Raw genomic sequence first — 21,859 nt, 5'->3', positions numbered from 1 at the left:
GACATAAAAAATGGAATTAGATAACTTTTACTTAAAATTGAAATATTTTTTTTATCCATACATATTAATTCGGCCCGCAACGTAATGCAAACACACTAGCGTTAACCCACAGAGAACCTCCTATAGAGTGGCAGTCTTGTATATTTGGTTCGCGATACGAGTCACCAGTGTTTGGGGTGCGAGGAGCGGGCGGGGAATGTGTTAAGCGCGCTGTGATTGGCCGTTTCAAGGACGGCGGGCAGTCGCGCCAGATGAAAAGGGACAGAAGTATGACTGTCCCTCTACTGACGCGTAAGTGGCCAATGTAAGTTGACCTATGCCGGCTCTGAATAAATTATAAATATGACTTATTTGTGGAATGTAATGCCGTCTGTTTTTAAATTTGAGCTTCTTGTTACCTTTCCACACCATTTCACACTACAGGTGGACATCTTTAAGGCATCAAAATACCCTTTTCCAATTTTTTTGTGCGAAAAACACGCGCTGCTTTCGGGTCTGTTACTTGGTCGATACTGATCGGGCACGGCGAGCGCCCGCGCTTATATCAGTGCAAATACTAGGAAGGCTGGCCACCGCGAGTCGTCTTGTAATAGATGTCTATAGGGGTTGGTCTGTGCGTTAACCGCTCGTTGACAGTTGTCATTGATTGTCATCGCAACCACGTTTACAGTACATTGCTGCTGGGAATTTTTTCAAAAATTCACTATGGGGTGAAAATTAAGAGTAACTCAAAAACACCTCTTAATTAATGATAACAATATTGAATTATATGCCTGGTTTCATTTATCGCCCTTATTACGTTTACGCGCTGTATATTATAGTAGGTGCAAAATAGGTAATTACTATTAACTAGTTAATTCTTTGCGATTGGAAGCGAATTACACAAGGTTATTCTTTGAGTCATTACCAATAACTCGTAGAAATCATATAAGTCATATAATATGTGTCTGTCTGTCTGTCTGTCCGTCCGTCCGTCCGTCCGTCCGTTCGTCCGTTCGTCCGTTCGTCCGTCCGTCCTTCCGTCCGTCCGTCCGTCCGTCCGTCCGTTCGTCCGTCCGTCCGTCTGTTTGTCTGTCTGTCTGTGTGTGTGTCTGTCTGTGGCATCGTAGCTCCCGAACGGATGAACCGATTTAGATTTAGTTTTTTTGTCTGAAATCTGTGTTAGTCGGGAGTGTTCTTAGACATGTTTCATGAAAATCGGTCCACTATGTCGCGGTCGGGGGTTTTTTCAACATTTTAATTTTGTGGTTAGGTTAGGTTATTGACTATGCCACACATATCTACAAACATATAAATTCTACAAATGTAACTTCAAAAGTTGATATACTACCGTCGCGCGTCGCCATAAAAAGCTGTGAAAAGATTTTTCAAAATTATTAATTGGACAGAAATTGAATAAATTGAATTAGGCGCGTTTTGCGTAGGTAGGTAGTCTTCTGTAATATGTCTCTAACGCAAGGATCACAAAGGCACCCATATCCTAAGCCTTATAAACAGAGCAAATCAGCGCTATTTAGCAACGGGAAGCCCTTAACTAGGGCAACGATAACAGAAAACTCAAACAGGTACACCACACAGGTGGTCCCACCTTTTGGCCAAGAAGGCTCGGGCCTGGAACGGCAAAATTTTAGGGATAGAACCTCCAGGATTTTATGATGGCAAAGGATCGTATAGTAGGTTTTACTCTACTGTTAGGAATTTGGGTATCACCATGGATAGGACGCTCTCATGGGCTGCGCATACGGCTGAGGTGAGTAAAAGGGTGTTTGCTTCTCTCCACTCTTTAAAACGACTCCAAAACTTTCTCCCATTTCACACCAAGGTGACGCTTGCACGATCCCTTTTGTTACCACTTTTAGATTACTGTGACATTGCATTTTTGGACCTGAGGGAGGAACTGCTTGATAAGCTAGAGCGCCTACAAAATGTATGCATCCGCTACATTTTTGGTTTACGGAAGTATGACCATATCTCTGAGTTCCGTTCTCAGCTTGGTTGGCTACCGATTCGTCGGCGTAGGGACGTGCACATTTTGACATTGCTTTTCAATGTCCTGTTTAATCCAGCCTCTCCTCCATACACAGACCAACCCCTATAGACATCTATTACAAGACGACTCGCGGTGGCCAGCCTTCCTAGTATTTGCACTGATATAAGCGCGGGCGCTCGCCGTGCCCGATCAGTATCGACCAAGTAACAGACCCGAAAGCAGCGCGTGTTTTTCGCACAAAAAAATTGGAAAAGGGTATTTTGATGCCTTAAAGATGTCCACCTGTAGTGTGAAATGGTGTGGAAAGGTAACAAGAAGCTCAAATTTAAAAACAGACGGCATTACATTCCACAAATAAGTCATATTTATAATTTATTCAGAGCCGGCATAGGTCAACTTACATTGGCCACTTACGCGTCAGTAGAGGGACAGTCATACTTCTGTCCCTTTTCATCTGGCGCGACTGCCCGCCGTCCTTGAAACGGCCAATCACAGCGCGCTTAACACATTCCCCGCCCGCTCCTCGCACCCCAAACACTGGTGACTCGTATCGCGAACCAAATATACAAGACTGCCACTCTATAGGAGGTTCTCTGTGCCTCCATATCTCTCCGAGAGATTTACATACCTGGCAGTTGGTAGTAGTCATCGCTTGAGATCTAGTGCAAACCTGACTCTTGCTGTACCGTCTAACAAGACCCGGACATACTCGGAGTCGTTCACAGTGCGCGCTGTACAATTATGGAACAAATTGCCGTTGTCTATTAGACAGTCCCAATCGGTAGCATCACTCAAGAGGAATTTGCATAAGTTATGGCTATCTAATGACTTGTGTACTGGTTGAGTACTAATTATTTAATTTAATTATGATATTGTATATATTTGTATTTATGTATGTATATATATATATATATATTTGTTTAAATATAAGGTATATATGTATATTTATGTATTTGTATATATTGGTATAATAGGCTGCATGTTCTAATTATTACTGGGGTAATAATTGAATTGAACTATTTTTTCTTTCTGTACAGTGTTCGTTTGTCTATCATGTTTTTATTACTTTTTTCCTCTCAATTCGCTCAAAGGTTGACTGGAAGAGATCCCTTATAGGGATAAGTTCGCCTTTGTACACCATAACTATACTGTATTTCTATGTCCTAACTTGTCTTATGTACAATAAAGTGTTTACATACATACATACATACTATATAGCCTGGGGAAAACACTGTAAATTTCACTGGCCCCACTTATAATATGTTGAAGGAATATTTAGTCAAGTCCTCGGTATAGGAGGAATAAAATAATTCAACCAAATTAAAGAAAAGGTTCAGGTACAGTAAGGTAAGCTCATGTCATATCATACCGAAAGATTGAAGAGTTCATAGAGGATCGGAGGAGTTGGAGATTTTTCCGCAGGCATACAACGCTGGTGACGAGTTTTAGTTACTTACAAATATCAAGTTGACACATGAAAATCCGGCACATTAGCTGCTATTGATATTGATTTTTATTTATTTCATAAAATTACATTAACTACTTGATTACTTAATACATTATTATGTTAATATATAAGAATTCATAATATGATCGTTATTAAATATATCTCAAAATTATAATAATTAATGCCTAATTATTTTATTATACCTGCATACGTATACACATTCCTCGAAAATCAATGCATAATGATAGTACTTATATTGTGGTCGCTGGACAAAGGTAGTGAAAATGGTTGTTGTCTACTAGAAATATATTCAAAAAAGATTTAGGTACATATATTTATTTAGAATGGTGTATCTTCTGTGCCAAGCTAATCGGAGATTAAGGGCCCCAATTTCTTAACGTAATTGACGTCAGCCGAGGCTGTATAGGCAAGACAAATTGTTTGGACAGTTGAAGTTTTACCAAGGGTGTTAAGTTTGAGCATGTTATCTATGAAAATGAAAAATGAAAATGAAAAAGTTTATTAGGTTAATATAAGGGGGTTACACAACGAGGTTGGGATTTTCTTTTAAGCAAAATTTGCTTGTGACAGAAAACCCCGCTCTTCCAGAAAGAGAGGGTATAAACCCAAAAAATTGTGTTTCTGTTTTTACATATACATAGAATTAAATTAAATTTAAAACTAAACTTAAACTAAATACTTCTTTTACAATTAAAAGTAGTACTAGCTGAGACAAAATGATGTTATGAGGACTAACTACAGAGTTTATCTTACTTAACAGTTTCTTAATATTAATCTGATTATTTTTTAACTAATACCTACATATGAGATTGTGTGTGTGTGTGTGTGTGTCTGTGTGCGTGCGCGCGTGCGTGTGTATGTGGGTGTATGTGTATGTGTGTGTGTGTGTGTGTGTGTGTTTGTGTATATATATATATATATATAATAATCATAATTTATAATTATATTTTTCTGAAACAGGTACTATTACTGAGGAAGATGGTTATAAATTTAATACAGGTGTACTTATAGATATGTAGCTGACCTTAATTATATTGAGTACGTAAGTAACGCTTCAATGTTTTCGTAACTTAGGGTTTTTATCCAATCTAAGATTGCGATTTTACATTCAAATAGGTGTAGTGGATATATATTAATTATTTTATTTATTGTATTATATAGATGGACAGATTGTGAGGCAAATTGTCTTTGAGCAAATTTTGATTTAGTTGGAGCCCTAGGGGCCACAGTGTTTCGCCTCCAACGTCCTGCAATAACTGGGTCATAATTCAGGTTTTTATGCGCTCTTAGAATAGAGCTAACTATATAGAGCTTACGCATTGAAAGGAGACCGCATTCCTTATACAAGTCATCTGTAGGATGTCTGTACGGCTTCGAAAGCATGACTTTAATGAGACATCTTTGTGCTCTTTCTATTTCTATAAATTTTGTCTTATTGCTACCCCCCCAAACTGGAATACAGTAAGTCATTATAGATTGCGCCAAAGCCGTGTAGATTTGTTTTAATAAATTAGGTGAGGCTATGTGTTTTAATGTTTTAAAAATCCATATAAGTTTCCGCACTCTACCATTTAGGTATTCTATGTGATAGTTCCAGGACAGCCTTTGGTCCAGGATTATACCAAGGTATTTCACTGTAGAAACCTTTTCAAGTGTAGTGCAGTTACAATTTGTATTTGTATTCTGGTCACAGTTGTGAACTATCAATTTGAGGTGAGATGGGGGCTGTGTGTTTTCGTACTTTGAGAAACACATATAATTAGTTTTGGCAGTATTTAAAGTTAAGAGATTAAAGTTCAGCCATTTACAAACTTTGCGTAGACCCTGTTGCGCCTTATTGTATACTGTCTCCCATGAGCAATCTTTGAAAATAATTACTGTGTCGTCAGCATACGAAAACACACTGCCTCCGCTGATCGGGAGATTAGTTAGGTCGTTGATATAGGTTAGAAACAGCGTGGGCCCCAAAACGCTGCCTTGGGGGACTCCATAAGTTATAGCTCTTACACTGCTTGTAACGTCAGCTATCTTAACGGATTGTGTACGATTTGAGATGTAACTAGTCAGCAGTTCGAGAGGCATTCCACGGATACCGATATGGTCAAGTTTTTTAATTAGATTGGGGAGAGAGACCGTATCGAAGGCTTTCCTTAAGTCCAGAAACACGGCAAGACATTTGTTTCCTATATCAACTTGTCTAGTTATTTCCGTTGTAAGAGCTAACACTGCGTCCTCTGTCGATTTACCACGCCGAAAGCCAAACTGTGAATCAGACAATATATTAAATTTAGAAAGGTAACCGACGAGTCTGACGTTAATAATCTTTTCCACGAGCTTGGAGATAGCGGGCAGTACAGAGATGGGGCGGTAATTATTGACGTCTGTTCTCTGTCCACTCTTATAGATTGGAGTGACGATGGCTTGCTTGAGCTGAGCCGGGAAGACTCCTGGGCAAAGCAGAGATTGGTAAGTTTGCTTATGATTGGCACAACAATGGTTCTGGCTAGTTTTAGGAACTTTGTTGGTATTCCATCACAACCTGGGGCACTATCACTTTTTAGGCTCGATAAAATATGGTCGACTTCCATTGGATCAGTATCAAGCAAGACAAACGATTGCTGAGCGTTGAATGAAGAGGTGTAGGGGGACTGATGGGTATTTACAATAATGGCTTCTGCTAGTTTTTTCCCCGTATCTGCAAAATAGTTGTTAACATTCTCTACTACAGCAGAAGGGGATGGTCCAGAATGAAGTAAATTTATGTTATGATTATCTCTTGGTTTATAATTGGTTAGATTTTTTATTGTTTTCCATAACGCTTTCGGATTTTGTGCTGATTTTACTAGATTATCTCTGTCGTATGCTCTTTTAGACTTCTTGATTAAATTATTACAGAAGTTACGATATCTCCTGTAGGTAATTTTTAAGATCTCGTTATCGGGATCCAGTCGACACTTCCTCTGCATACTGTTTCTATTATGAATGCATCTAAGAATCCCTTTTGACATCCAGGGCTTAATAGTCCTTTGTTTTTTTGGAATTTTACACAATGTTTTGCTCTCTTCTAAAGATTCTCGTAGTGCACGCAATAGCTGATCTAAGATAAATATTGGATTGTCACTAAGTAGTAGAGAATCCAAGTTTTTATCCATAAGAATGGAAAGAGCTTTCGGATAATTTATGTGTTTAGTTGCGCGAGGGTGTTTATCTTTTACTATGGTCGAGAGGGCCAAAAATGTCTATGCCTAACATCACACTGTACAATGTACATAACGTAAGCATCTATATAACATTATATTGTAGATTTTTGTATATGTATTATGTAGTACGATTTGACCGGGATTTTTTGCAGGTCTCCAACTCCATGGATAAGGTCATGGTAAGTTTACCATCAGGCATTTCGTTTGCTCCTTTAACTATCATATCGTAATGAAATAGTACATTACGATACAAGTGCGTAAAAAAGGAAGCTCGAAACGAGTGGCGATAAATTAAAACACGACCGAAGGGAGTGTTTTAAATCGACACGAGTTACGAATTTCCTTTTCGCACGTGTATCGTACGACGTTTTTCAGTACAGATGAGCCTCCGAAGTTTCGACCTGACATATAATGAACCACTTCTATTCGTAAATCGTGTCGATTTACTACTCCCTTCGGTCGTGTTTTAATTTATCGCCACTCGTTTCGAACTTCTTTTTCGCACTTGTATCGAAATGTACTATTTTAGTACAGATGGTGTTTCTTTGACTTAGACTCGTGTCGATTTAAAACACTCCCTTCGGTCGGCGCGTGTTGTAATTTATCGCCACTCGTTTCGAACTTCCTTTTTTACGCACTTGTATCGTAATGTTCTATTATTACATTCATCATCCAGTAGAGGCAGTAGATATGTATGTAAGTATCCTTAGGTATAGTTTCACATACCATAAAGTTTTAGGTAGGTACTTGCTAACCGTAGGTACAGTCGCCATAACACTGAAATCCGAAAACACGCGTGTGCAGATATTTACGAACGCCTTGGCCACTCCGATAATTATTCGATGGCGGTGAAATAAAAAGTACCGTTCAAACTTTGCATAGAGACTGTTGAGGTCATCATGAACAACTTTTATCATGGGACCGATGCTGAAATCGCAAAAAAAAATTGGCTATTCATACATTTCGACTGTCATGACGCCGCTCATTTCTATGGAACAGCCAAATTGTTTTTAGCGATTTCAGGATTGGTCCCATAATAAAAGTTGTTCATTAAGACCTCAAAAGTGACTATGCAAAGTTTGAACTATGTCACAGGTCCGCGTCGTACAGCTGCGTTCGTTGCCAACAAAATGGTCCCAACGGAAGACCAGCGCTGACCCTCGGGTTAGCATGCTGAGTCGGGACCATTTCGTGGTAACTTATATGTTTAATTTCTTTTATTTGCTGTTTCTGTTTTCTTTTTTGTGTATTCTGTAGTTATCACGAATAAATAATTGATTGATTGGTTGATTGAACGGTCCTTTTTAGGGTTCCGTAGTCAACTAGGAACCCTTATAGTTTCGCCATGTCTGTCTGTCCGTCCGTCGGTCCGTCCGCGACCCGCGTCCGTCCGTACGCGGATAATCTCAGTGAAAGCTGAAATTTGGTACCAATATGTATATCAATCACGCCGACAAAGTAGTCAAATAAAAAGTGGAAAAAAATCTTTTGTCAGGGTTCCCCCCTACATGTAAAGTGGGGACTGTTTTTTTTTTTTCATTCTAACCCCAACGTGTGATATATTATTGGCTAGGTATTTAAAAATGAATAAGGGTTTACTAAAATCATTTTTTGATAATATTAATATTTTCGGAAATAATCGCTCCTAAAGGAAAAAAACGTGTCCCCCCCCCCCTCTAACTTTTGAACCATATGTTTAAAAAAATATGAAAAAATGATAAAAGTAGAACTTTATAAAGACGTTCTAGGAAAATTGTTTTGAACTTGATAGGTTTAATAGTTTTTGAGAAAAATACAGAAAACTACGGAACCCTACACTGAGCGTGGCCCGACACGCTCTTGGCCGGTTTTTTTATTTCACCTGTAGTTCACTTTTCAAGTGCAATAATTTATAACAAAGTCCCGAGAATACGTGGTACAGGGTAAAGCACTTAACATTTTTAAGACCTAACGCAAAAATGTCTAAGTAGTTAGAACTAAGTTAATGTAATGGAGATCACATGTTTCCATCAAAACGTGTTTATGATCTAGCACATACATGTTAGGGATCACCTTTTAAGATATAATTTAGATATTGTTTTGTATTTTTGCTATTTTATTTAACAGTTAAGAAAAATTGTGTTTCAAAGTTTATTCAACAAACTTAAGTAAAGATGGCGCTAATAAACTAAGTATATGTAAATCAATTTAACGTTTGACATCACCATCATGTATAATTTTTAGATGTACTTTGGCATTTCGAGACTATACATCTCTTATTGATTATAGTAATTTTGAGTTTACTTAAATTCATACTATTTATTGTAATGTTGAATGTAATAGTGCCCCTGTGGCCTACTTGCTAAATAAATGTTTTTGATATTTTTTTTTGACAATTTGGTCATCAGCGGTCACCAACAATGGCTGTTATAAATGTTATATGTATATGTAGGTATAACACGATGTGACAGGGACAGCGCACTATCACGTCATCGCCACGCTGTGTCTGTCATACCAGCCGCCAGTGTGGGAGCACCATAAGTTTATAATCGACACAAAATTTAAAGCGCCCTGTAGCAGCCATAATACTATTATTATTCCATATCATTCGAAATTCCTCGCGAGAATCGACAGACCTCTACACCTACAATAAAAACTCAAACGCCGGTCTATCCGTGAATAGCAAAGCCTAACATCTGTCGATGCATGGCCCGAACCAAATAAAAACAAAAGGAGAAATAGGTTAAGTGTCCCCCAGGGACCCCACAGATCGCTTTTTGTATCAGTGGACCGTCTTCGTCTAGTTTGTAACTCGGCTCCCTAATAAAAATTTAGCAACGCCGAATTGAAAACAGTATTGGTCGTTGGGGAAAACCCTTCTGTCGGCGTTCTGTAGTTTTAATGTTGGCTTTCTTTTTGCAGATTTAGTAGCGTAGTTTTTTAACGGTTTTAGTTTAGTATTGATAGCTAGCGGGGTTGTGGACTGTATAATTTATTAATGTTATTAATGTGGATGACGAAAACACGTATTAAAAACACTTATTTTAATTAATTTAAGTTGGTAAACAAACAGATAGTTCGGTGACAATAGGCAGACTGAAACCCTCTGCCACTGACGTGTCACGTGACATGTAGGTACTTTAATATCAACATTATATGGGTGAAAAGGTGTCTGTGGGACGTCACATCAGCGACAGAGGGTTAATAATATGACATATTTCAAAAAAGTATAAAAAGTAACATAATTTCAAACGATTAAGGAGGTGGCGCACCAGCCAGTCGCCAAGAGGTATTATATTAAAATAAATGTAGTAAGAAATTTTTTTCGGGTAGAACTTTTCCTACGACCATTGGATTGAGTTTTCCTATATCAGTTGTGAATGGGAAAATTGTATCAGTAATAGTAGATTACATACCAGTAAAGTAAGAAATGTCTCAAATCCCATTTTATTGTCGGCCGAGGCGAAACCGAGGTCAAGAATTAAATATTTATTGATTTAAGATTACTATTTTACTGTTCAACGAATCCGGGAAGTGGTACTCGTAACTTCGTTTAGCGCTTGACATTCAACGCTTTCCGGCTGGAACGGTAGTGCATGTTTTACATACCATCAAAATAACAATACTCTCAAATACACTCCCAATATCTATTTTTCAACAAAATCTGTGTCAGTCCGCCTTCAGACGTTTTCATTTAAAATTCATCTTTCAAGATGGATATCTAAAAGGAAAGCATAGCATATTTTAATATTTATTTACGTACTTGCCAATAGGCGAGACGACTAAAAAAAGCTAATTAGTCCGTCAGTTAGATTATCAAAGAATTTTAGACACGTAATTTTTCTTTTTTCTCGTAAACGAAAAATGACGACGGTAGGCACAGTGCGTTGAATTAAGTTTCGCGTGACATCACGCCTAGGTACAATTTTTACTTAGAAGTGACGACACAAGCCCCCACTCCGGAACTTTGATGCTCTATATCTTTGTATTTTTTCATTAATTAGAAAAAGCGAATAACCTAACCACAAAATTAAAATTTTGAAAAAACCCCCTACCGCGACATAGTAAACCGATTTTCATGAAACATGGCTAAGAACACTCCCGACTAACTCAGCTTTCAGACAAAAAAAAAACTAAATCTAAATCGGTTCATCCGTTCGGGAGCTACGATGCCACAGACAGACACACACAGACAGACAGACAAACAGACAAACAGACAAACAGACAGACAGACAGACAGACAGACAGATAGACAGACAGACACGTCAAACTTATAACAACTCGTCGTTTTTGCGTCGGGGGTTAAAAATATGTGTTCAGTATTTTTGGACGATCTAACTGACGGACTAAACAGAATGCCATTTTTTTTTATGTAGTCGTCATCCCTGCATGTGTAAATACACATACATTTATCAGAGGCCCGCAAAGCCCGCTCATGTGGCCAGTGTCGTCAGCAGTCAGCTTTGCGGACATAAATCTAATATATTCGCCGACGTTTGGCGGCGTAGCATGCACCGCGCTTTCAGGCTTCAATTTACTCAGTAAATATGTTTTGAGGCAAACTACGGAGGTAGGTGTAGGTAATTGCTACATGACAATAGAAATACTTAAGTACGATAAAGCCTGATAAATCATGACAATTTTAGCAATTTAACCTACATTGTGATAATACTGATGATTTATGTTTTAAAGATTTCTCAAAAGATTTAAGTTTTAAACATTTCTTATAACATACTAGCTTTTGCCCGTGGCTTCGCTCGCGTTAAAACGAGACAAAAAGTAGCCTATATCACTCCCTTCAACTATCTCCACTTAAAAAATCACGTCAATTCTTCGCCCCGTTTTGCCGTGAAAAAACGGACAAACAAACAGACACATACACTTTCCCATTTATAATATTAGTATAGGTATATGGATTGTTGTTTCATTAACATTATGTACAATGTCGCGCATTGCGGTGGTGATATGTACCGAAACGCACGGACCCTGTGCGGAAAGAGAAAACCCATACATTCCATGGCTCGAAACAGACTCTCTATTTTAATAAAATGCATTAAAATTAAAACATAGTTAGGTAGAGGGACTAATACCACATCACACATGTACAAACAAACCGCTTTAATTGCAAACGCACTCTATGCAGGTAAAACCGAATAAAAGCTAGTTCAGTTATGTTCAGAATGCTGAATGAATAACCAAATTGGAATTTAGGCTGTGACGCTTACGTGGAATCGTGTTACATGCTCTTGCTTATCTGTTGTGACTTGCGAGTTTCGTTGAGACGAGTATTTGCATCAACCAGTGAATGATGACCTTGAGGCTGACAGCTTTTCAAGCTGAAAATGCGGCAAATATTGGATTTCGATACGATAAGGATGGCAGATGAAGGCAGCGATAGATGGTATTACGTGTGGGCATTAGCAGGGCCGCCGTTAGAAAAAAAAAACCGGCCAAGAGCGTGTCGGGCCACGCTCAGTGTAGGGTTCCGTAGTTTTCCGTATTTTTCTCAAAAACTACTGAACCTATCAAGTTCAAAACAATTTTCCTAGAAAGTCCTTATAAAGTTCTACTTTTGTGATTTTTTTCATATTTTTTAAACATATGGTTCAAAAGTTAGAGGGGGGGACGCACTTTTTTTTTCTTTTAGGAGCGATTATTTCCGAAAATATTAATATTATCAAAAAACGATTTTAGTAAACCCTTATTTATTTTTAAATACCTATCTAACAATATATCACACGTTGGGGTCGGAATGAAAAAAAAAATTTGAATTTTGTACATGTAGGGGGGGTACCCTAATAAAACATTTTTTCCATTTTTTTATTTTTGCACTTTGTTGACGTGATTGATATACATATTGGTACCAAATTTCAGCTTTCTAGTGCTAACGGTTACTGAGATTATCCGCGGACGGACGGACGGACGGACGGACGGACAGACAGACATGGCGAAACTATAAGGGTTCCTAGTTGACTACGGAACCCTAAAAATGGCTGAAAATTGTAAGACGTGTTACTCAGTACATAGCATGATGACCACGACCACTCTGTCAAGAGTGATACGCAGAAGAGAAAGAATGGAGGGAAAAAGCATTTCTTCCTAAAAACGTTCCGCATCCGCAGGAAATTCTTACATTCTATAATTCTCAAGAGGTTCTTCAAAAGCTGTAGAATTCCGAATTAGGGGTAAATATGGAGATTACGCCTCATCAATTTCAAGACACAAACTTCAGCCACTATCATTAAGGCGATCATGCAATGTTTTGGTATTTTTATACAAAATCGTCAACATTCATGTAGATGCCCCTGAAATTCTACATAACATAGGGTTTCGAGTGCCTCGTGGAACAGTACGTGGTTGTCGGAGCTAAATGCTGTTCAGTGTTGGAAGATGTCGTACCAAGTATGCACAGCAATCATATATCAAACGCGCATGCAGGTCGTACAATGAAAACTGTATGAACACGGATATTTTTGGCAGTTCGTTAGGAATATTTAAAAAAAGTGTTTGTTCTTTACTGAATTAGATTTTAAAGTTATGGTCAGCTATTCTCGATGTTATTTTATTTTTGTATTAGATTTTTTACAGTTGTCATGTGACTATTCATAGTATTGTTTATAAAAAAGTATTTTTTCACCACACCAACTGGTAAAAGCTTTCTTTGCTATTCGAAAACAGATAGCAAAATTGCATTTTATCCACAAGGGGGCAAAGTAATTTCATACAAATTTTAACTCGATGTCTTAATCTGACTGCTAGATTTTACCTATAAATGATGATTTTGAATCATAAATACTGAATAAGTTGATGGATTTGATTTATTTTGATGTTTTATAGTTGGTATTTTGTTTGTGTTGGTGTGGTGAAAAATTTTGTGTTTCACTCGGTGGCAAAGTTTGTTTAACCTTCGTGCCTTGATACCCTCGCAACGCTCAAGATTCCACTTTTTGAACCACTCGCTACGCTCGCGGTTCAATGTTGGAATCTTTCGCTTGCTCAGGTATCAATATTGGCACGTGCGGTTAAACAACTACTTTGCCCCCTTGTAAAACAAATAACTATTACTTACATATATGAAACTATAGGTCTATTCTATAAGAAATTCTAGCTTGTAGCATATTTACATACATTTTTTATAAGACTGTTTGTTTCTCAATAAATTAAAAAAAAAGCGCCCGTGAGGTGATGGGTTAAGAATTTCACAACTCCCTTTCATCCTGAGGATTTTGTAAGTCGTAGAAGTCGACTGTGGGATATGGGTTTGATTCTAGTGTGGCTGACGGGTTAGCAACCAGTCACTCCGCGATTTCGTTATCTTTCAACCCTTCATTTCTAAGAGTGACCCTGAATCACGGGCAGTTAAATGTCACCTTATTTGAGAATACAGGCGCAGGTGTGAGATTATGTATGTACCGTGGTCTTAAATTAATATTCAGAAACTCTGCATTTTAGATGCGACTAGAATAACATCGACTAGTTGCTCATACTTCGGCACGCGACGTAACGCTTCCTAGTTTTAACTGTTTGGACACAATCAGGCCATCACACAATGTATTCGGTGAAATAGGTACATAGGTACCTAGTCTGTAGCTTATAAAAGTATGTAGCTCTTTATCTAATATCGCAAAAGCAAAAGCTGTCGATATAAAAGCGCGTGTCACAAAAAATAGCCACTAGCGACAATCGCCGTTTTAACTTGAGAAAAAAAGTTTTCGTATGTCAAGGAGTAAGTACGCACGTCTCAAGCGATTTTATATGTGGTTTTGATGTTTTAATAAGTGGAAAGTTTAAGTGGCTTCGTTTTTTAAAAACAAAATTGTAGAAATTGCCATAAAGGACTTCAACTACGGCCACAATTGGGTTTTGATCCCTGGCCCCGTAGCCGAATGGCATTTCTGCGACGCGAAACGAAATCGAAACGCCACAGAAAGGTAGTCTAGTCTGGCTCTGTCGCGCCAATACGCAAGAGCGATAGAGATGGATAGCTACGAAAGAGTTATTATCGTGAGCGTTTCCTGAGCGTTTGTCCATCCGGCTACGCACACTGTGTGTTAAACTTTCGTGAGTCATATTCAAATAGTTGTACTCAGGTTAATCTCTACCTCCGTCGTCCGTGCAATGTACATGAAGTCTAGCCACCGCGAGCACTGATGCCTGATGATGAGTCTCCATATGACTCGAATCATGTCACCAAACGCGATACTTATAAGTATATTAAAGTAAATACATCCGAATATTTAAATACTCACAGTTCTAGTTTAAAATTTATGTTTGTATACTCTTAATTTATTTATAAATACAATGGGCATTTTCATAATTTGGCCACCCCCAATTAGCGTAAGTTGTTAACAAAAATTAACTCGCTGTCAGTCTTGTGACGACAATTAAGCATAGATCTGTCTAAAAATGGATTTTTTTTCACATTCTAAATGTAGATTATCGTTTAAAGTTTATGTAATTAACACAAAAACTATATTTTTATTGAAATGTCATGCTTATTTTTTTTTTTTAATTTGCCTCTTTTGTGTCCCACTGCTGGGCAAAGGCCTCCCCTCGCTTTCTCCACTCGACCCTATTGTTGGCATTTTCCCTCCATTTTGGGTAGAATGTGTCCAGGTCGTCCCGCCATCTCCTTTTTGGTCTGCCTGCACCCCGGCCTGCCCCGTCTATGGTCATGCTTAATTATCGTCACAAAACTGACAGTGAGTTAATTTTTGTTAACAACTTACGCTAATTAGGGGGTCCCAAATTCTGAAAATGCCCCAATACGAACAACCTTGTTTTCACAGAAACAACCGTAATAACAGTAATTGCAAAACATTCCAGCAATAAAGGTTAACTTGTAAGATATCTGTTGTTTCTATTGATTCCTATTGAAATCGCGAAGCGAGTTATTTGTGACAGAAATATTCCAATGCTCCAGTTTTCAATAATGGAAAGAATTTTGCTGCTCGCAAAGATTATAAATTTACGATTTTAGGAGGGGACGGCAACTTATCCATACAATGGCAGTCCTCATTTTCCTCCATAATTATATGAATTTTTAAATCAATATTGGATGTACTTTACCTGTACTTTCGACTTTTTCGATGTTTCAATTATTGTAAGAATAAGAACTAGATAGGTATAAAGAGCTTACCGTGGAAAAAAATCCTCGAAAAAAATGTTCTGTAATAGTTATTAATTTATAGAATATTTTCAAACATGTACCTATTGTCAGCAAGTAAATCAAGGACTACGTTTGTATTACAGGCGATTTCGCGCTCCCCGCTCCCTTTCATCTTAATTACTTCAAAAAGCTCTCAAGCGAGTGTTTAATGAAATCTCAAATACAACCTTCTTGCTTTCGAATAAAGTTTAAAGAGACCAAATTAAATGTAGCCATTTCCCCATCAAGTCGTTGCTAAGGACAATTATGGATTTGATCCAACGCCGAATTTCGTCGTTACGATTTCAACAGGCATTGTTGGGTATGTCGTTCGGTTCCCGAAACTTGACACAAAGGCAGGATTTCTCATTAATTGTAGGCAGTTAAGAATAATCTCTATATTTCGGCATTGATGCTTAGAACTAAGTTTCGAATAATATTTTGAATAGCACACCTTTTTTGACGCCATACTCAATAACGCGATTTTTGGAAATGTTTCATGGATTCTAGCGTCTTTAAAAATAAGAATATCAAAAAAATCAAAACGGTCCGACACAGATAAAAATAATAATAATCTGTGTTGAGAAAATCGAAAATCTCTGCGTTTGTATGGAGAATTGACCCCTACTGTAGCGTCTTCAGCAGTTCTTGCTCTGTCACACCAATACGGAACAGTTTTTTCCAGAGATACAGGGTTTTTTATTCGTAGTTCGGGCGCACGTATCACTGCACGTAAGATAAGTGAACGCATAAATGTAATATTAGCAATAAGGTTTTTTTCAATAAATTATTTTATTCTATTCTATTCTATTCTATTCTAGTTAGCTACGATAACGATATTATCGTAAGCGTTCGTTCTTTTCACTTACCCTGATGGCAACTATTCGAATGAAGCTACGGTAAATTTAACCACGACAGAAAGCCAATCTAGCTTCGCCAAGCATTTAGATTGTTAAGCATGTAGTTTGTCAAAGGCTCTCAGTTTCCAAACAAGAGGGTAGTTTGCACACGCACGAATTGCTGTTTATGCCTCATAATCTTCTAGATCCGGGACTTACAGGCTTACAAAATTAATACAAAGTCGGTTTATAGAATAACAGTCCTAATTTGTATACTTATAGTAAGTTTCGCGGCGTGTTAGGTAAGTTTGTGGGTCGGCCCGTTAGGTTCGTGTCATCAATCTTGCTCAGACCCGTATAATCGCAGAAAACTCCGGATTACCCCGTCCCACATTTTTAAATGATATTTATGTATAACCATGGGTTCGGGTTCGGACCCGGCTCGTACCAATGAGTTTTTCTGAACTGCGAAAGGTCATTTGATATTTGGCAGTCGCTTTTCGGTGAAGAAAAACATCGTGAGGAAACCGGACTAATTCCAATAAGGCCTAGTTACCCTTCGGGTTGGAAGTCAGATGGCAGTCGCTTTCGTAAAAACTAGTGCCTACGCCAAATCATGGGATTAGTTGTCAAAGCGAAGCCCAGGCTCCCATGAGCCGTGGCAAATGCCGGGATAACGCAAGGAGGATGAATGATTTATGTATAACCACGGTTGAGACACTCTTCAGATCGGGACATTCCAGCAACTTTCGGCGCATTGCTGCGTAGCAACTATTAGGGTTGGTACAATCAGCGTCCATAGTACTGCAAAAAATAACGCACCAAAAGTATCTGACATCCTGAATAACTTTTCTAAATACTTAGCTATAGATAAATCAGGGTACGTAGCCGAATGGCATAAACGCTCACGAAACGAAACGCTCGTAGATATCTATATATCTCTATCGCTCTTGCGTATTGGCGCGACAGATCCAGACTACCTTTCGCGGCGTTTCGTTTTTGTTTCGCGTCGGAGAAATACCATTCGGCTACGGCACCTGTACAGTTCATGGTTAGAAATGTTAAAGTTTTCTTTATACATCTCTTGTTTAGCGGTTACAGAGTAGCAGTTACTTCTGAAACGATATTTGATCCGCTAATTTTGATGCTGCCTGTACAGACGGTCTTTTGCATGCGATAAAACAGATTAGATAGTTACGTGATTTTTGCCACCCCTAAAGAGTCGAAAAGAATAGTGCCATTCATTAAAAAGCGGCCAAGAGCGTGTCGGGCCACGCTCAGTGTAGGGTTCCGTAGTTTTCCGTATTTTTCTCAAAAACTACTAAACCTATCAGTTGAAAACTATTTCCTAGAAAGTCTTTATAAAGTTCTACTTTTGTGATTTTTTTCATATTTTTTAAACATATGGTTCAAAAGTTAGAGGGGGGGGACACACTTTTTTTCCCTTAGGAGCGATTATTTCCGAAAATATTAATTTTATCAAAAAAACGATTTTAGTAAACCCTTATTCATTTTGAAATACCTATCTAACAATATATCACACGTTGGAGTTGGAATGAATAAAAAACAGTCCCCACTTTACATGTAGGGGGAGGGGACCCTAACAAAACATTTTTGTTTCACTTTTTATTTTACCACTTTGTCGGCGTGATTGATATACATATTGGTACCAAATTTCAGCTTTTTAGTGCTAGCGGTCACTGAGATTATCCGACGGACAGACAGACATGGCGAAACTATAAGGGTTCCTAGTTGACTACGGAACCCTAAAAAGGAACAAAGTGATTCGATCCTGAACTGTCAAACTTCGTTTTTGTAGGAAGTGTTATTTCTGTACGTATTTATTTATTCTGTGATATAACTAGTTATTAAAGGCGACATGATTAAGGTTTTCGATGAGATTAAAGGGCTTCAAAGTTGTTGCAGAGGGTTTTTAAGGTCTTGACCATTAGACGATAATGAATAGCTGGACTTAAAGCGGAGACTAGGGGTGTGACAGGTTCAGTTGATCCAATGGCACAACCCAAAATGAGGAAAATGTATGCAAATCCAGCACAACAAATTAATTTAAAATATTCTCAATGCGTCAAGCACTTAATTTCTTTTTATAAAACGTCGGTAGCAAACAGGCTTACGGTCTGCCTGATGGAAAGCGGTCACCGTAACCTGTGGGCGCCTGCAACTCAAGGAGTGTCACATGCGCGTTGCGGACCCATTAGAAACTTGTACACTCCTGTCTTGAAGAATCTATCATTCCACAGCCGCTAAGAGTGTTAAGAGTCACACAGAAATTAGCAATTTCATGTGCGAATTTTGAATGATTCTCGATTAGTTTCATTCTTTCATTTGACTTTTACTGACCGGGATATAGACCATGATTACCTTTTTGTCGAGCTCCCAATATTTTGGACGCAGTTATACCTATGTATCTTGATCATGGGTAAAACCGAGTGTCGACACGTCGACAGAAATCAAAAGGGTGGGTAATCACAGTCTTTACTCCGGTCAAGTCAAGTTTCATGTGGTTTGCCTACCCTAGGGGTACAGGATGCGTAAATGCGAATTCTCGCAGATCCTCCAGGTTTATCGATCAATTATAATTATGAAAGAGGCGCGTTCCTAGCACACATTCTAAGCTCGTGTAGGTGAACGCGCACCGTGCTTGTACGAGTGAGATATGACAGGTCGACTGTTCGCGTTTTTGACAGGCGGTAACTGTGAGGTAACCGAGCGGGGGTGTGCGGCACTTTCAGCGGGGAGTGGGAGTGGCCATACTGTACGATAGTACTCTTTATTATACTGTGTCTTAACTAACAGCGACATAACACACTCATTTTATTGGGTTGTCCTAACATTAATGCGACCAGTTCAAAAAGCATAAATGTCAGAGACCTTATCATAATTCATAATTCATAATTCATAATTTCTTTATTGCATCCATGGTTACATCTAGGTGTTACATATTTATATTGGTTTCACATGGACCCTGACAGGGTACAGCAAGTCTTAAATCTAAATTATGCTAGGTATTGAATCGATTATAATATTACAATATTGAATTTAACAAGGTAATTATGTAAAAGTATATAATAGGAAACAATGAAATAGGACATAAAGGTAGGTATGTCAAAAAAGAATTAAAATTATGAATGTCACTTGAAGTTGCTACGTATACCAAAATAGATAATATGTCACAGAATATTCAATTAAGAGGGTAAGAAAATAAAAATAAGATTAAAATTATATTAATTAAATTGGCGTGTGTAAATTTGAACTAAAACTAATAGCATTCATTATCATCATTCTTTTCATCCAAAAAATCATTAAGTTTATAGTAGCACTTACTTAGTAATAAATTCTTCAATTCGTTATTAAATTGTTTGTGTGATGTCTGAGTTTTAATATCGTCACTAAGTTTATTATATATTTTGATAGCCATCATTTTTGGGCTTGTTTTGTGTATGTGTAGTTCTGAACGTTCCGGTGGCGCCAGGTTATGTTTGTGCCTACTCTCGTACCGTCGAGGACGGTCGGCTATTTTTGGAAAAAGACTTGGATATTTTCTAACGAACTTACAAATTTCGAAAATGTACATTGAAGTTACTGTCATAATTTTATACTTGATAAAATAGGGTCTGCAACTGTCCGGTACCGTAATATTTGCCAGTATTCGTATGCAAGTTTTTTGTAATATAAATATTTCTTCAATATCAGTACTGTTTCCCCAAAGTATTATCCCGTAATTTAACCAGGAAAAGGCGTATGCGTAGTAGGCCTTAAGGGCGCAATCGAAGTTTGTCGATCTTTTTAATTCTCTTAGCGCGTATATAAATTTTGAAAGTTTGCTGGCTAGTTTTTGGATATGTGCTTTCCAATTTAGGTGTGTATCAATATCCAAACCAAGGAGGGTAAATGTATCTACACATTCTATTGCATTATCTTTAAAGGAATAATTTATGTCTAGTGCGTTTTTTTGATATGGCCTAAATTGTATAAGTTTTGTTTTTGAAAAATTTATCTCCAAGTTATGGTCAGTCAACCAGTCTGTCAGTTTTGTCAGTATGTCATTTATGTCATTTTTTAGATTTAGGTCATTTTGACAGGACGTCATGATCGAAATATCGTCCGCGAAAAGTATACACATGTCATTGAGATTTCTAGGGAGATTATTTATATATATTAAAAATAACAAACATCCTATACACGATCCTTGAGGAATGGAGTGTTTGACAGATTGCGCTTCCGATTTAATGTTATTGATCATGCCAGTTTGGTAGTCGTGGTGCTGTATCTCGACATATTGTTTACGGTTCTCGAGGTACGAGATAAACCATTTATGAGCAGCACCTCTTATACCTATTTCCTGTAACTTGTCTAAGAGAATTTTGTACTGTACTCGATCGTAGGCTTTAGACATATCTAGCAAAATACCTACCGCGTATTTCCTTTCGTTTATAATATTTAGCGCTTCTTGTATGTATTTATAAGTGGCCAGTACAGTTGAACGGTTTCTTCGAAAACCGTTCTGACTTTCATTAAAAATTGAATATTTTTCGCAAAATGAGTTCAGGCGTTTGCACATAGCTTGTTCGAATATCTTTGATGAAGTCGGTAGTAAAGCAATAGGTCTATAATTGTTGGGATCTGACTTAGTGCCTTTTTTATGAATGGGCTTAATAATAGCAGTCTTTAATTGGTCGGGGAATATTCCTTCGGAGAACGACTGATTTACAAGTAAATAATACGGTAAGGTCAATTCATCAGCACAGCTCTTAATTAATTTAGGCGGTAATTCGTCAATACCATAACTACTTTTGTTTTTCAAGTTACGTATGATAGCATTTATTTCGCGCGGCTCGACCGGTCGTAAGTACATGGTGTTGAGGAGGGAGAGGGGTAAACCACCTTTCTTACCCTTTCGCATTATCCTCATTGGTTGCATCATCAGAACAGAAAAATACGCGTAAATTCATGAAATAAAACTATGGAAACGGATTAAATCGCGTATAATGAATTTAAAATACATCCCGACGTTTCGAACTCTTTACAGCGTTCGTGGTCAACGGGTGACTGAAAAAAAAATCTATATTATTTGTGGTCATGGTTCGTTAATATTTCTTGTATGTGGGTAGCTTTTGCACATTGTAATTTTTCCTCAGTCACCCGTTGACCACGAACGCTGTAAAGAGTTCGAAACGTCGGGATGTATTTTAAATTCATTATACGCGATTTAAT

General features: G+C 37.9%; 1 protein-coding gene across 1 annotated transcript in view; it reads right to left on the bottom strand.

The window, feature by feature from the left end:
- Positions 1–21,548, bottom strand: part of LOC125229872 (organic cation transporter protein-like) — a 44,574-nt gene extending 23,026 nt beyond the window's left edge. The window contains 1 exon segment of the mRNA XM_048134810.1: positions 21,455–21,548. Coding sequence (XP_047990767.1) covers positions 21,455–21,548 — 94 coding nt within the window.
- Between the last annotated feature and the right edge of the window lie 311 nt (positions 21,549–21,859).

Source organism: Leguminivora glycinivorella, chromosome 9 (genome assembly GCF_023078275.1).
Source record: "Leguminivora glycinivorella isolate SPB_JAAS2020 chromosome 9, LegGlyc_1.1, whole genome shotgun sequence".
NCBI lineage: Eukaryota > Metazoa > Arthropoda > Insecta > Lepidoptera > Tortricidae > Leguminivora > Leguminivora glycinivorella.
This window is presented reverse-complemented; position numbering and strand designations above follow the sequence as displayed.